The sequence below is a fragment of the Wolffia australiana genome, chromosome 17 (assembly GCF_029677425.1).
Source record: "Wolffia australiana isolate 7733 chromosome 17, ASM2967742v1".
NCBI classification, from domain to species: domain Eukaryota; kingdom Viridiplantae; phylum Streptophyta; class Magnoliopsida; order Alismatales; family Araceae; genus Wolffia; species Wolffia australiana.
Genome location: NC_135851.1, coordinates 11195572 through 11211333, shown reverse-complemented (window position 1 = coordinate 11211333; position 15762 = coordinate 11195572). Strand labels below are relative to the sequence as shown.

Here is a 15762-nt window from a genome sequence, read left to right as displayed (position 1 = left end):
AAATCAGTGCTGCATTTCACTGACTGTGTTAAAGTAAGATATAAATAAGTGGAAATTCCATGTGAACAACTCGTCTGGAAATCGACTGAGCTATTTTTTTGGTAATGATAACATGCAAATAAGAGCTAATAAAATGCTGATTTCATCATATTTGTGGGCTTTAAACGTTTTAAAGCAATAAATTTTAGTGCACGGTATCATGATTTTAAGTCAAAACAAGACTTTTCTTAATTTTCAAGAGAAACAATACTTTAGAAAATAATTAGGTCAATTAACACATTTTAAACGTTTAAAATTGAATTTTATATGAAATTAAATGTTTTTAATTGACCTAATTCTATAAACAAAAATAAATTAACAATAAAACTTATTTTAGAATTTAATAAAGTATTTTTTATGCATTGATAAATGGGTTTTACAATTTGTTTCAGTTGGTTTTAAACAAAAATCGTTTTTTATTAAACTGGCTCTTATAGGGCCAGTTTAAGCACTAACCAGGTGTTAAATGCGCAGGAAATACACCACGACATGGGCGGGCCAATAAGGAGCCACAATAGCGTCTTCGGTGCACAACACACATGTACACAACATCATGCATGTTGCGCACCACGCATATCGCGCGAGCAAGCCAATAAGGTGCAACTTAACTTGCTGTGTGCGATGCAGCGAGTTAAGTTATGAGAAGCTCATGTGGACCAGTATGATTTCAGATCCACATAGTCCACGCAAGCCTCGTCCATGCAAATCGCAGGTATGCAGTGCCGTGCAAATGAAGTCTGACGCATACGCGCCACCACGTGGCCCAGTCGTGGCACTTCATTCAACTTGCGTACAAAGCAAAAAAAATGCGTTAGTAACAGAATCGGAAGAATTCGTTCCTCTGATACCGCGGTGATAAATTAGGGGAAAACAGGAAATTAGAGGGGTTCTTGATTTTGAAGCTTGAGGAGAGATCTCATGGCTCCCTTGCAGACTCAAGAATGCCCTGGAGTGAGTTTGGAGTTCGAATTGGAAAGCAAATCCGACGATCCGGCACCATGTTCTTCCCCCAAAATTCAAGCCTAAATACGTCGAAATCTCATTATTTGTTGCGTGGAAGTCATTCAAGACAGACTCCAAGTTGATGCCTGGTATTTCTAGGCTCAATTTGAATTCAACTCACGAATTTGAATCCAACTTGATTTCATGCTCAATTTTAGCAATTCTTAATTCCATTCAGTTCACGATTTCGTTTAAAATTCCGTTTTCAATTCTTTCAATCTTTGAATTTCCTTTGTTTTCCTATCGATTATTATTCATTAACTAATGGTAAATAATGTCGAATCGATGTGAATTTTAAATCAAAAAAATTCAGTTCATTATTTCATTAATTAGCAAAGCTTGATCAAGCTTTGCTAACTGAAGGTAGTTTTACGATTTCTGGATCAAATTTGGATAAACAAATCCTGAAAATTAGTGTCTGATCCGTTAAGAATAGGTGAACTTTTATTGATAAAAATCGTAAATCAATTATAAATCAACCAATTTTCTGAATACATTTTAAATGCACTAAATAACTAAAAAAACAATTCAGCCCAATTTAAGTCTCTAAATCAAATGAAATATTAATACTTATTGTCGACTTCTTATCTAGCTTTCATTGTCAAAACACACTAGTGAAGAGAAGTCTTAAAATTACAAAAAAAAAATCTAAAGTCAATTTGGCACATAATTGATCCAAGTTAGGGGACTATTTAGCAAATCTTATCAAGAATTGCTAGGCAATCATAAATTTGATTCTCATTGATTGCCAAAAATATAAAAAGTAAGTCATTTCAGGTTTCTGTTACTAAATAGCAGAGTGTTAATTGTGATAATTTGAACTTAAAAAGTTAGAAGGTTATATACAAGTTACAAGCATTTACTTGAGTAGAAAAAAATTCATATCATTTAAATTTAGATTTATAAACCATAATTTGTTAAAAATTGAATTTCACCATCGCCTCCCTTGGGTTCAACCCCTTACTTGAGTTCTAAGGGATAAAATAAACTTTATTGGTTAAGCTCGAAAACCCTTAAATAACGACATTACACACATTTTTCGAGCATATCAATCAACGCAACGAAATTACCTAAGATCAGCAGTAAAGTTAGAATTCATGCCTGAAAGAAAAATATGTATATCGATTAATATATCGGCTGTCGACATCTAATCTAGACACCAATGATTGCCAATGGATTGATTCCACTTTATGTTTAATATCAGGTATTGTGGCTATACTAGTACGCCAAAACTGAAAATATAGTTAGAGATAATGTACTAAAATAAATACTTATGATCTTTAAATATGAATATTGGCAATTTGGAGGTAACATAATACAATAAGAATATCTATGAATGAGCATGTCATTTGACATTCATTTTTATTTCATAACAAGCACTCATGCATCTATTTGCTATTTCGAGTTTTATTTGAGTATTTATACGTTACATTATTATCATTATAAATCAAACATAGAGTTGACCTGTTCAATAAACCCCAAACTTTATGGTCTAGAGACATTGGTTTATGGCTTGCAATACAATCTACTTATAACTAAATGTAATTAATTGTTCAGACTATCATTAAATAAATCAGCATAAATAACTGATTGGACAATCCAGTGACATAAACTAAATATAATCTACAAAGAGACATTGGCTTATGGCAAGAAATACAATCTACTTTTATAAAAAAATATAATAAATTATTCAGACTACCATTAAATAAATCAGCATAACTGATTGGACAATCCAGTGACAAAAACTAAATATAATCTACAAACAGACATTGGCTTATGGCTTGAAATACAATCTACTTTTATAACTAAATATAAAATATTATTCAGACTATTATTAAATAAATCAGCATAAATAACTGATTGGACAATCCAGTGACAAAAAAAATCAACTATCAACACCCACAAAGTTTGATATGTAAAATAACTAATTTACAATGTTGACGTTTTTTTGAAAGAGAATAATAATATGAGGAATAATGTTAGCATGTTCTGTATATGTCCAATATCTGTTCTCAGAAAACCAGACCTCCAATATCCAAATGAAATCAAGATGATTTCAGATCCCAGTATTGGATATTAGAACGGAGGCAGATGATGATATCAGATGTCAGAATTTTTAATCCTTTACAAATATCAGTATCCAGATATCAATGTCGGTTCTCAGTGTTCCTCGAAAGATTTCACCTATTCGAATTGATTGAATATAGATTAACTAAACAATGATTAATATTATTCACATAGATAAGAATATGAAAGCCAAATAGCTTAATTACATATTTTGGTCGTTTCATACAAATACAACAAGTTAATTGAATTATATATCAATTTATATGTCAGAGATCTTAAAAACTGATATCTGATATCATCATCCAACCCTGATATAAAGCCGATGCCAGTATCTGATATCAGCAAGCAATATTCGATATCGTCATCCAATTTATATATATTTTGAAAGATATCAGAAAAGCCGGATTTCAGATTTCCCATTTCCGATATCCCCTTACAGCATCCGTCCCAATATCGGCATCCTAATCAGGATCCGGATCGTGAACTCTACCAAGGATAAATATTAATCTTAAATGTCATCTATAAAATTTGATTAACTTCTACGTCCTTGGTCATTCAATATCTCTAAAAGTCTAGAGTATAAATAAGCGACGATTTATTGGACTAATGCAGGAAAAGTAAAGGCAGTTAGTTGAACATACATTGAATACTAGACATCCATAATGTTACGTTGCAGTTTTAGCAGAAATGAAGAAACTGTACCTTAGAAGGGGATAAAATAATATCATCTTCTAATATTCTTCCACATTTTTTGTTTCTGTTCCTGGAGAATGTTGATTCTTCATAAAAGAACAATCAACCGTCCAGACTTAAGAGCCGAATATTGCTTAAATCGAAATTAGTTACGACTTAGACACAAGCAAAGACCTACTAGGAGAATTAGTTTTAAATTAAATAAATTTACCCTTCAGAGAAGCTAACAGACCCGATGAGAGGGTGGAGGCCATTTCCTAGTTCAGTTCTTGCAAGACCTTCTCAAGGGCATCGGCAGCGAGGGCCAGGTGATAACATTCTTGGCCCTCTGCATTTCTTCTGACCTTCACCAAGTCGTGGTCTTTGAACTCAGTCAGATGAGATTTCAACGTCACCTGGCTGCTCACCAGAAACTTCTCACGGCACGTCTCGTATAGCGTTATCCCCGGCATCCCTAAACACATGAGAGAGAGAGAGCGAGTAAGAAGCAAAAAAAAAGGAAAAAAAAAGAAAAAAAAGAGAGTAAGAGAGAGATTTTTCAACAAAAGTGTGGACTAAACATCCATACAAAATGTAAGAAATAATAAAGAATAGATGGAGAGAGGAAGGGGGAGAGAAAGGGGAAAGAGAATCATAAAATTAGGGGTCGGATCAAAGATTTTGATTTTGATTGATTGGACTGCCTTGATCATGATCAGGTTGAAACTTTTGATTGATCGATCAGTCGGGTCGATGATGGGATTGATCGGTTGATCCAATCAATCTGATCAAAATCAGACCAATGGCAGACGCCCAGTTATTTGGAACGGATCAGATCAGATCAAAGATTTTGATTGAACAAATGATCTTGATGATTTTTTTGAAGGAACAGACGGTCTTGATCATAATTGAGCATCTTTTTGAAAGAAAAAAGGGTATGGATCAAAGATCAGATCATTTTTTATCAGTAATGATCATCGCTCGGTCTGATCGATGATATCAACTGATCAGTCTGATTGAAAGCAGACCAATGGTCAACTCCTAGGAGTCTGCGTCAGCAACCTGATCAGATCATAGCAATGACCATGATCGAGTGAATGAACTCAATCGTGCTTAGATCATTTTTTTATCTTAGGATCAGCCTGATCGGCGATGGAATAGATCGGTTGATCTGATGAATCTGATAAAAACCAGACCAAGTGCCAACACCAAGAAGTTTGGGCCGGCAATCAGGTCAGACTGGATCATACAATATCGACATTTTTTTTATCAATGGACTGAACTCAATCGAGATCAGATCATTTTAGCTTTCGACCAGCTCTGATCTATGATCAGATCTGACTGATCGCCAGCCCCAAGGAGTCTGGATCAGCAATTGGATCAGATCAGGTCTGATTGAGGACCAGATCAATAGGTCAATCTGATCGATCCAATCGAAAATTCTGATTCAACCCCAAGCCCCACATCATATTTGAAGAGAATACGGAAGAAGAAAAAAGACAAAGGAAGGATGAATCAACGGTAGATAGAGGGAGAGAATTACCTTCTTCCTTAGGATGGTCAATCTGGTACCGAGCGAGGATCTTGAAGACGCTCTGCGCATTGGGAGTGAGGCTCTGGAGAACAGTAAGCGCTGTTCTCATAGTCTGCGAGGCGTGGCCGCTGGCGAGGATGAGGGGAAAAAATACTCCTTCCGCTTTGTAAGGCTCAAAGGTTGGTACATGGTGCCAGCACCATTTGAACTCAGTATGAACCATCTTCTTATTCCATACTGCAACAAACCAATCAATTGACTCATAGCGACATGGATGTAGGTCAATGTCAAAGAATAATCTTGGAATGCAAGAGAAAATGATAGGAAGATAATAATCATCATCAGCTTGAGTGAGCATGCCAACTTCATCATTATAGTCATCCCCTTGATGGCTGACAAATGATGATGAGAATCTCATCATCGTCATCTGAGTGAGGTTAGCAGAGGGAAAATGATGCGACACGATGAGGATGCAAATTAGTCATCTTCATCGTACAGTCGGGTGAGAGACAATGACGATGGCGATTTGGTCATCGACATTGTTATCCTAGAGATAAAGAATGACACAGACAATGACGAGAATTGCCCAATAGTCATCGTCATCGTGACGACGAGCACAAGTCTGGATCAGAGCCCATCATTATTAACTTCCTTCCCTAATTGGCCTATTCAACAACTTCTTGACTGCCCTCTTCTGGAAGGGATCCACTGACAGAAAATTCCACTGAAAATTGTTGGGGATCCTATCATCAGCATAAAATTACTCACAGATTGGGGCGTTGACGTGATCGATCGAGGCGATGATCCAGACACCAGAGCAACCAGCTACTTTTCCGAGCCACTGTTGGGCCTCGGCATCTCGAAGAGCCGGCCCATCAATGCTGTTGACCACCAGGCAAACAAAGGTCTCTGTTCCCTCTAGAAAAGAGATAAGATCTTCCATAGAATCCGAGGTAGAAGGCCCCTCTTTTAAAGAGCTCTTTCGCCCTTTTTGGGCCTGGCCCCACTGAATCTCTGCCAATGCGAGAATAACCTGCTTGAGGTTGACCGAGGGGAGGTACCCGTTGACCACGACCACCCCATGATTGGTCAACGTTGAAGAGGCAAAGTCTTCTAGGAGAGCCTTCTTGGACCCAAAACCATAGGTCAACACTCCGAAGCCACACCTGAGAATGTCAAAAGCATCAGTGTAGAAACGTTTCTTCAAAAGTTCACACAACTATCTCTAATTGGAAGAGTGCTTGTTAAGATTATTATAGAAATTTGTGTCAGAGCGTTAAGAGATGGGGTTGACTTCAATGAGTTGACTCACCGTGGCAAGGTCTTTCGCAGACATGGTCATTCTGTTCTGTTCATTTGAAAGGAACAAAAAATTTGCACAAAAGAACTGCACAGGGCCTTGTTCTTTGTTCTGTTCTTTTTTTTTTCCAAAAATGAACAAAATTCACACATTCACACAAATTCGCACATTCGCACAAAATTAGACTAAAATTCGCACAAAGCGAACAAAAGAACCGCACACCGGTCTGTGCGATGTCCTGTTCGAATTCGTTTTTGTTATGTTCGGAAAACCAAACAGAACGAACAATTCGCACAAAAAGAACAGAACGACCATGTCTAGTCTTTCGTCATGGAATGGCTGATCAACTTTTTTTCTGTTTACCAGCTTCAAGATACTATTTCTCACGCCCATTTTAAATTACTTTCCATTTACAGAATTTTTCCATCATAGGAACGAGGGTGTTATTCGGAGATGGTAATGAACTTTTTTAGTCACGGGAGGACAATGAATAATTTCAAATAGCTCACATCGCTACAGGCCTATATTAAAAAATTCTCATTGCCTCAAGACGTGAAAGGATATCAAATATAATTGATTGTCAATTTAAATATGAAAATTTCATTTTCACCTGAGCTCGAAGAGCCACTCTGGATAAAGGTCTTTATAGCTATTCATCAAGCGCTTGATCTCTTTCTCGTGTTTCTTTGAGAGTCCGGACAAGGCTGCTCTTAGGACCTAGCAAAAAATCTCTGTTATTTCGACATGAAAAAATAGTGAAATTCTTCGCTAAGCTTCCAAAAAGAGGAAAAAATAACCTCTTACCGGCTCGTCGACTGGGCCAATGTCGCTGACTTTTGGTACAGATTTCTTCTTGCCCACCCCGCCCATCTCCTTCGCCAGAAAGTAGCTCCGGGAGAAGGCCATGTCTTCCTCATCTGAACCAGAATCCATTCCCGCACAAATGTCCCTTTCAACCTGCACCCCGAAGTACAAAATCTATTCATCATTTCTTGATTTACAGATACACCTTATCTATCTATCTGATGTTTAGATCCGCCGGGAAAAAAAAACTACGTGACAGCAGACAACAAAGGCTAACGTTTGCATTAAACAACAGTAGCACTAGTTTCAAGAATACGGCTGATTACGGACTCGAGGAGTCTGAGTATGACGAAGTTAAAAATGCAATTATTATTATAGACTGAATATATTCAGCGATTGCAGACTCCAAGAAAAGTGTAAGTGAAACGCATTTCTGCGATGAGAAGCAAGCATCGTCAGTCAAAATACCAAAACGGACGTTTCGTTGAAGCGAGAAAAGCTCTTTGTAGCACGATAGATCAACTTAAACCTACCACACTGTGCCGCAAGCTCGCTAAATGCTAATCAAACAAAAAAAAACAGCGAATCTAGTTTTTGCTCAGTCAATGATCCACAATTCTTCTCCGTCGATGTACCTGTGGATCGGAGCACTGTCCAAGTTGCGATAGCAGCTACGTGATTAAATCACAGAAAAATGTGTGCATCGAGCGCAATCCAGCGATCGATGCAGCACATCAAATGGAGGAACGAACAGAGATGAACGAGCCGTCGACGGGTCTCCTGAACTGCCTCGGCTTGAACAAAATGGCGGGATTTCCTTCGCGAACTAATTTATAGTTGCGGTCCGAATAACGAATCGGATAGCGAACGAGAAAAACCGATATTGGTATCCGATATCGGATTTTCCGACATCCGACGTATTAATTTTTTATTTTTATGAATAGTATTGATGTAAACATTGCTAACTTTATTATTCTCTCTCTCTGTATATATATTTATATTTTTATCACTACTATTAACCTAAACATTACTAATTTATTTTTTTATTATATTAACCCAAACATTGATAATTTTTTTTATTAATTATACTGCCCTACATATTGCACATTTTATTTTTCTTAATTGTATTAACCTAAATATTAGTAATTGTACTAACCTAAACATCGCTAATTTATTTTTATTAATTATATTTCCCTACATATTGCACATTTTATTTTTCTTAATTGTATTAACCTAAACATTTTTAATATTATTTCTATTAATTGTATTAACCTGAACATTGCTATTTTATTTTTATTTTTATTAATTGTATTAATCTAAACATTGCTTGCTTTATTTATTTTTCTTAATAGTATTAATCTCAATATTTTTTGCTTATAAATCTCTCTCTATCACGCTCTCCATCTCTATCCCTCCCTGTTCTCGCTCTCCCTCACCGATTCTCTCTTTGTATCCCCCTCTCTCTATATCTCTCTTGCTCTCTCACCGTTCGAGTGCTCAATGTCGGATATCAGAGGACAAACACTAGCTAGGGATCACCAATATTCTCCTGCTTCCTTGCCAATATTACATTAAAATTTTCCAGAGAACAACTTTTAACATATTATTATAATATCCCTTATCAAGAATGATATCCAATATTGGTCAATTTATTGGTCATCCGTCACAATATTCAATATTGAACAATACGTCCACAATCTTACAATGGTTACGATAAGAAGCTGTGAGTTCCTATTGAGAGGACGGGAAGGGAGGGAGAAGACACCGGAGTGGTCATCAGTGAGAGGAGAGGCCCTGACGGAATGGACATCGCTCAAGGAGGGTTCTTTGAGGGGGATGGACACCGCAAGGGGAGGCACAGAAACCAACTTGATAGTACTTCCTTGTCTGATGTAGATGTTAGAAAGGGAAGAGTCAGCAAAGAGTGAAGAAGAATAAGAATAATTTGAAGAGATTAGGACAGGAGAAGATAGTCCCATATAAAACCGCATAAACTCGCGTCTCTCCATCCTTATATAGAGGACAAGGAGTATCAGGACGGATCCTGATATTTGTGACTATACGCCACCGCCTCAGCTTCATCATGACCGTCAGCATGATGACATGTATGACTTGACGTGCTGGGAGGCAGTAGGTGATGGATATTATATGGCCGTCAAGCCAATCACACTACCATGATTATTTAAGTTCATTGAATAAATTATTTGCATTCATTATTATTCTGTGTGATGTTTATAATGAAGTCCATGAATACGTGCAATGACAAAGTGAATTATGATGAGATCATAATACAGTGATCACAAGTCTTTAAACATGTATTCTAAATATTCCTATTCGAGGATAGTCGAGACGGGCATCGAATTATCCGGGTAGAATAGCACTAGCTGATCCTACTTATTCGATAAGTATAACTGATCCTGTGGCTATTAGTGTGGAGACACTAAGGACAGATAGTGGGTGCTCTTTAGAGAAAGAGTTCACTGAATTGATTCGTATGAATCCCTGAATGGTATTATACCTAAACGTAAATCAGGTTGATTCAAGTCACGGTTGTATAAGTGATCCACTGACCTGAGACACCAAGGACATCTCGTAAGCGGACGACTACATTTTGACTGTGATATATGAGTCTCTAATCATGGGATTCAAATAAGTTATAGATTGGATGTAGTAAGAAGCTTACGGATATGATTGAATGGTCAAGACGGGATCATCCGTCCTCGGTATAAGAGGAGATTGACTTGAGGAAGACGATGCAAGAAAAATCCCTGGCCAAGGTAGTGAGGATATTGGAGAAGGCTTTCTCCAATGATCCCCGTTACGCATCAGTACTAATCGAATGACGGATTAGAGTTTGACAATAAACCATGCTCTAAGTCGTTGAGAGTCTCGCGCGGATCATAGATTATACATATACGGAAACCGATGACGGTAAAGGTTCCATGAGAGAGTTCAAGACTACTCGATATCTTCTAGAGCACGAGGTGTAGCTTGGCACCCCACGGGCTGGAAACTTAACCTGTCGATTGGATTAAATCGATCCTTATTTAGTTAATCTATATGTTGATATAGTTAATTAATAAGGTTGGTCAATAAATGTTATTGGGCCATTTAAGTTATTAACTAGAACGATACATGGGCCTAGAGGGTCACACGCACAAGGTCATAAGGGCATTGGTGGATATATTTTTCTTTGGAGGGTTTTTGATAAAAACCTTAAGTGAAATGTAAAAGGGGAAAGGGGTCTCATTTTAGATACCCATGCAAGTTTAATTTGAGAGCCCCTCCCCCCTCCACTCTCTTCTGCACTTCCAAGGAAGAGTGTCTTCATGGTGAGGAGATCTTCAAGGTTCTCAAGAAGAACTGAAGAAGAAGAAATGGAGATCCAAGCTCCGAGTGATCGCGTGGATACTTCTAGAGGCCGGACGCGTGAACGGCTTCAGAACGATCTCGGAACGACAAAGTCAAGGGTGGAACGTGTTCCCCAAAAGGCACTACAACGGTTTGTTTTATAGATCGATTGAGAATCGATCGACCATGCTTCCGCATCCATGGAATGTGTTTTTCATGGATGAACCAAACTACATAACCCAACAGTAGGCACAGAGACGTGTCTCGAGGAGAGGTGGCGATGGCTCCCGGTGTGGCGGCTTCATTCCTCAATACGACCCTCGAGGAGAGATGGCAACGACTCCTGGTACGATATGGCGGCCACCAACGTCCGTACGTGTCTCGAGGACAGGTGGTGACGGTCCCCATACGGTATGATTATAGTTCATGGACGCGGATGGGACGATTTTTTTGTACAGGGACGAAAAAATCGTCCCATCCGAGGATACAGACGAGTTTCTGGACGAAAATTCGTCCCAGGGACCACCGGATGGGATGGACGGGTGTGGACGAAAAACTGCGGGATTCACATCCGACGGTTGAGATCTTGCCACATGGACTCGCTATGACAATTTGTATCAAGGTCCTTGTATTTTTTCGGGCGAGCAAGCTCACGCCGCTCAGAATTAATTGTACATATGTCCATTTGCATTCTCTCTCCTCCATATTTCTCTTTAATAACTTAGAAATATATATATATATTAATATATTAAAAATATAAAATGGATTTTTTTCGTCCGGGACAAATTTCGGGACGAAAATTCATCCCGAGAGGACTAGACGGGACAAAAAACCATCCCCGTATGATTGGACGGGACGGTTTTTTTATGGTTGGACGAAAAACCGTCCCGTCCTTCGTCCCAGAACTTACTCTGAACGTCGGGATGAAATTCGTCCCGTCCCGTCCATCGTCCACGTCCGGGACGATCCGGAACTATAGGTATGATAACTGCAGGCGTCCGTCTATAGTCTAGTCATTGCTTTAATATTAGATACATGGGGAGATGAGTAGCATGTCCAGTTCGATATCAGTATCTAATACCCATCCTCTCTGTCGATTCTAATATCACGTACTGTTATTGATCATGTTCTTGGATTTTTGGAACAAAAGATTTCAAAGACATCGGTTATCTAATCAAAATAAGAGGCGATCTCTGCTGATCACCTTATTCAACTTTGAGCGATCTTTCCTTACAAATTGATTTGACTACAGACTTTGAATTACATTAGTCAGCGTGAACAATGACCATCTGTAAATCTAAATATGTGATGTTTTATGAGAAAATTACAATTTCTTGGTACTACTAAAAGCTACAAAACTTGCAACGACGATAGTTGACCCTGGGGGGTGCTACTGTTCAGATAGCGAATACGAAAATGGATAACGAATACGAAGTTGTTTCATTTCGACTTTATTTGTTATCAACAATTACGTATTCATTCTCCATTATCTGTTATCGGAAAACAATAGCAGATAGCGGAATTTTTCAAACGTTATCCGTAATCTGTGAGAATTTCACAATTTTGAAGGTCGATGTCACGTGCGCATATCGAATAATATCAATAATATAACAATCCAGTATTCGTTACAGTAACATACACCTATTCACATCTTGTATTTTAGTATGTCTCTCTTTCGAGACCGAGAGAGAGATTCCAGGAGAGAGGCTTAACGTTATCTGCTTTACAGTATACGTTATCGGATACCGAGATGTTTGGATATCAGGCTCCAATCCGTGTCAAATATATTTTAGAGTTTGTTTAGAGTTCATTACTCTTTAATTTAATATAGATTAAAGACATGTATATTGCCTAATTTGTCCGATGATGAGATAAGTACTTACCCTCGAAAATTACACTTTATCCGTTACGAAAACTCAATATATAAAAACTCAAGTAATTATTTCATAAAGTCGACGATGAAGAAATATCAAATACCGCAAGGTCTCAAACGGGCTATAATTTGATTGGACACTACAAAACCCTATAAAATTACCAAAATAGAAAAACTTGAATTCTGGATCATTCTCCGTTGTCACTAATAAAAGAAACCAAGAACTTTCCCACCGACGTTCTTCCTACGAGCCTCTTCATGGTCCATAATTCCCGCCGATGTGGTGAGCACGATGTATCCAAACTGTAAGAACGGCATTTAAACGTCAACAAAAGAATATAATGCAAAAAAAGTAATTTTCCTTTTTCACAATCACAATAATAATAATTTCTACTAATTTAACATCATAATTCTGTTACTCAAATCAACTGCAAAAGCCAATGACAGACAATAATTGAGTAAAAGACGTCTGAAAGAAAAACTTGCAAAAAATAAAAATCTGATTCATCGTGCGAGATATAATTACTTTAGTTTGGAATTTTTTGTGAAAGGAAGATCAGATTTGACGTATGACGATAATCAGTGAAAAAACTAAGACAATATTGATTGTAACCAGCATGATAAAACCCAGCTTCACATACGACGATAATCAGTTTAAAAAAAACTTGACTAATAAAGTATTTCTTGTTTTCACCTTTTAAGCTGGTTTACTTTTCTGGTCGTACAGTTTCAGATAGGTGAGTTCTAAATAAACTAGCATTATGCTTAAAATAAACAGGAACAAAGCACTTCTAAAGTGACATTTAGAACATACGGATTCCAGTCAGCACAATGATTCCAAAACTAAATGTATGCAAACATTTAAAGAACAAAAACTTTCAAATAGAAATTACCTTGATTTATACTTTAAATTAACAAAAAATTACTTCAAAAATGAAATGAAGACGAGATGGATTGCAGTCAGCGCAATGTTTCCAACTAAACGTATACAAACACCTAAACAACAAAAACACGCAATAAAATAAAGGATTATTCTATTGTGGACTTGAAATTGGTTTCTTTACCCGTCGCATAGTATCAGATACTGAATAATCAATCTGTAAAATGATTTTCATCAACTATAAACAAGAAGATACGAAATAAAAGCAGGGAATGAAGATTAACCTGTCGAGAGGGAAGCAGCCTGGCGGTCCACGGCTCAATATCCTTAACTCCGACATCAAATCTTGGGCTGATCACGCCACACTTGTTCAACCGTCCGTTTAGCTCAACAACAATCTTACCGGCCCTGTGATCATCTACATACTCGAACTCTCCAATGTAACCTAAAGTAATGAATGCCCAATGCAATATATGATTAAAATACAAAAAAAATCAAATTTTGAGAGACCCCAGATGAGTGCTATGGCGTACCGTGCTTCTGCATCACCAAGAGAAATTTGATGATCACCTTCGATGAAGGCCTGATTAGGACCTGTCTCTTGCCTCTCTTCTCCGCATTGTACATGCTCTTGAGAGCATCGTTCAGAACGCTGACCCTCACCATCTCGAAGAACTCTGTAAAGCAAGAACCTCGTTCTTGAGGAAAAAACTGTAGATTCCAAGAGAGTAATACTCGAACATTTTAAAGAATTTAATCAATAACGTTAGGTCTATTTGAAACGTATCAATTTGCGCGAGGCCGTCAAAAGAGTGTGTTTTTGATAGGCACGGAGAATCGACACACAAGCCGGTGTTGCCAGATTCGTATAAATCCCTAACGATCCGATTCGTATAAATCTAGACAACAAATCTAATTAGCAACTACTGCGAAGAACACGCGACAAGCAGCATAAGCATTAAAGAAGAAACCGAATAACGCTAGTATCAGAATAGCATTAAACGGTAGCGTTAGTGATAGATTTGACTAATTCCATTGAAGATCAACTGTCCAGGACAAACCTAGATGAGAAGTACCACAGCGTAATCAAACTAGGATAAAAGATGGCAGTTTGACAATACAAAAAAAAAAAAAAATGAACACTGATCTAAAGTGAAATCAATGACTAAAACAAAAAACCGTGAATACAAGGAGCATACGAGATTACGAATCAGATTGATAAAAAGTCAATCGTCTTGCAATCTAATCTTACCACGGCGACGCCCAGAGATCCGAAGAAATGCGCAGAAGAAGCAGCGGCGGCAGAAAGAAATTAGGGTAGAAAGAGCCTCGTCGCTATATAAGCAAAACCCAAAACCATCCCCACAAATTATAAAATTAGTCTTATGTCCCCCCCTTTCGACTAATTCCACGTAATGGGCCCGATAGTGAGACTGGCCCAAATAACACCAAGCCCATGTTATTGTAACTTATTAGGGAATGGAAAATTATTGGAATTTCAGAGAAAGAGGCAGATGGATCAGTATACGCAAAATTATTATGGGATTATTAATGATCATGAAGGAAAATTGTAGTAATTACAATAATACTTGATGTTAAAAGAATGCAATCCAAGTCAATTGTGCCTTAAAGTCTTTTCCTGAGTGTAAGAATACTTTCTAGCCAACAAGTGTACAGAGTTTGGTCTAGACAACCTTTGAACACATGGACTCAGTTATGGATTACTTGCCAGAAACCTTTCAGTTTAAACTTGAATTTATCCAAATTCAAATTCAAAATACATAATTGAAAATTTAATCTATTACTTTAATAGTACTGCTCGATACTACCCATTATGATTGATTTTAATGTTGGTTGAGGTATGCGTTCATCAACCATCTTATGCCCCGATTATAACGATTATATCAATGGCTTCCTTGAGAAATTTAAAACAATTTTTATATAGGATAAAAAATATGTCATTTTTTTACTGGGAATTTGTGCACCAATATACAATCTTTTTAATTTTTCAGTTTTGTAGCTCGTGAAAACTTTTTCCCATAAAATCAATGATCTGCTCCTATGAGATGTGACTCCTGGTGTTAAGTATGGCATTATTTAAAATACCCACTTTCGTCTTTGTGAGTTCTCACTCAACATTTAAAAATCATCCACAAGTATTTCAATAGATTTGTATATTATTTCCTATTTTTCTTTGATTCAACAGGTTTTATCTCTTGATGTTTCTCTATTGCCTCCGT

The 15762-nt window shown here is 37.4% G+C and overlaps 2 protein-coding genes across 5 annotated transcripts; both read right to left on the bottom strand.

Moving 5' to 3' along the window:
• Positions 1-435: 435 nt before the first annotated feature.
• ORC2 (origin recognition complex second largest subunit 2) lies at positions 436-8207 on the bottom strand. 4 transcript variants are annotated; one of them, XM_078589279.1, is made up of 7 exons: positions 8054-8207; positions 7419-7571; positions 7225-7331; positions 6083-6480; positions 5324-5551; positions 4013-4255; positions 436-824 (listed from the first exon to the last, which is right to left on the bottom strand). In XM_078589279.1, the coding sequence occupies exons 2-6, from the start codon at positions 7545-7547 to the stop codon at positions 4059-4061; spliced, it is 1059 nt and encodes a 352-aa protein (XP_078445405.1). In that variant the 5' UTR covers positions 7548-7571; positions 8054-8207; the 3' UTR covers positions 436-824; positions 4013-4058. The 4 variants fall into 4 exon arrangements, with proteins under 4 accessions (XP_078445405.1, XP_078445407.1, XP_078445408.1 ...); XM_078589281.1 differs by lacking the exon at positions 436-824 and adding an exon at positions 831-1061; XM_078589282.1 differs by lacking the exon at positions 436-824 and adding an exon at positions 1070-2142.
• Positions 8208-12691: 4484 nt separating this feature from the next.
• LOC144714428 (small ribosomal subunit protein uS8) lies at positions 12692-14896 on the bottom strand. Its single transcript, XM_078589171.1, has 4 exons — positions 14775-14896; positions 14056-14199; positions 13807-13967; positions 12692-12945 (listed from the first exon to the last, which is right to left on the bottom strand). Exons 2-4 carry the CDS (start codon positions 14186-14188, stop codon positions 12847-12849), a joined length of 393 nt encoding a protein of 130 aa, XP_078445297.1. The 5' UTR covers positions 14189-14199; positions 14775-14896; the 3' UTR covers positions 12692-12846.
• Positions 14897-15762: the final 866 nt, after the last annotated feature.

Excerpts from the sequence above, each read along its gene's own strand:
- ORC2 (XM_078589279.1), bottom strand. The coding sequence starts at position 7,547 with ATGGATTCTGGTTCAGATGAGGAAGACATGGCCTTCTCCCGGAGCTAC. Across the intron at positions 6,481-7,224 it reads GAGTGGCTCTTCGAGCTCAG|GTGTGGCTTCGGAGTGTTGA; the intron begins GTGAAAATGAAA and ends TGACATTCTCAG. Across the intron at positions 5,552-6,082 it reads TCACGTCAACGCCCCAATCT|TATGGAATAAGAAGATGGTT; the intron begins GTGAGTAATTTT and ends GGTTTGTTGCAG.
- LOC144714428 (XM_078589171.1), bottom strand. The coding sequence starts at position 14,188 with ATGGTGAGGGTCAGCGTTCTGAACGATGCTCTCAAGAGCATGTACAAT. Across the intron at positions 13,968-14,055 it reads CTTGGTGATGCAGAAGCACG|GTTACATTGGAGAGTTCGAG; the intron begins GTACGCCATAGC and ends TCATTACTTTAG. Across the intron at positions 12,946-13,806 it reads GGCTGCTTCCCTCTCGACAG|TTTGGATACATCGTGCTCAC; the intron begins GTTAATCTTCAT and ends CCGTTCTTACAG.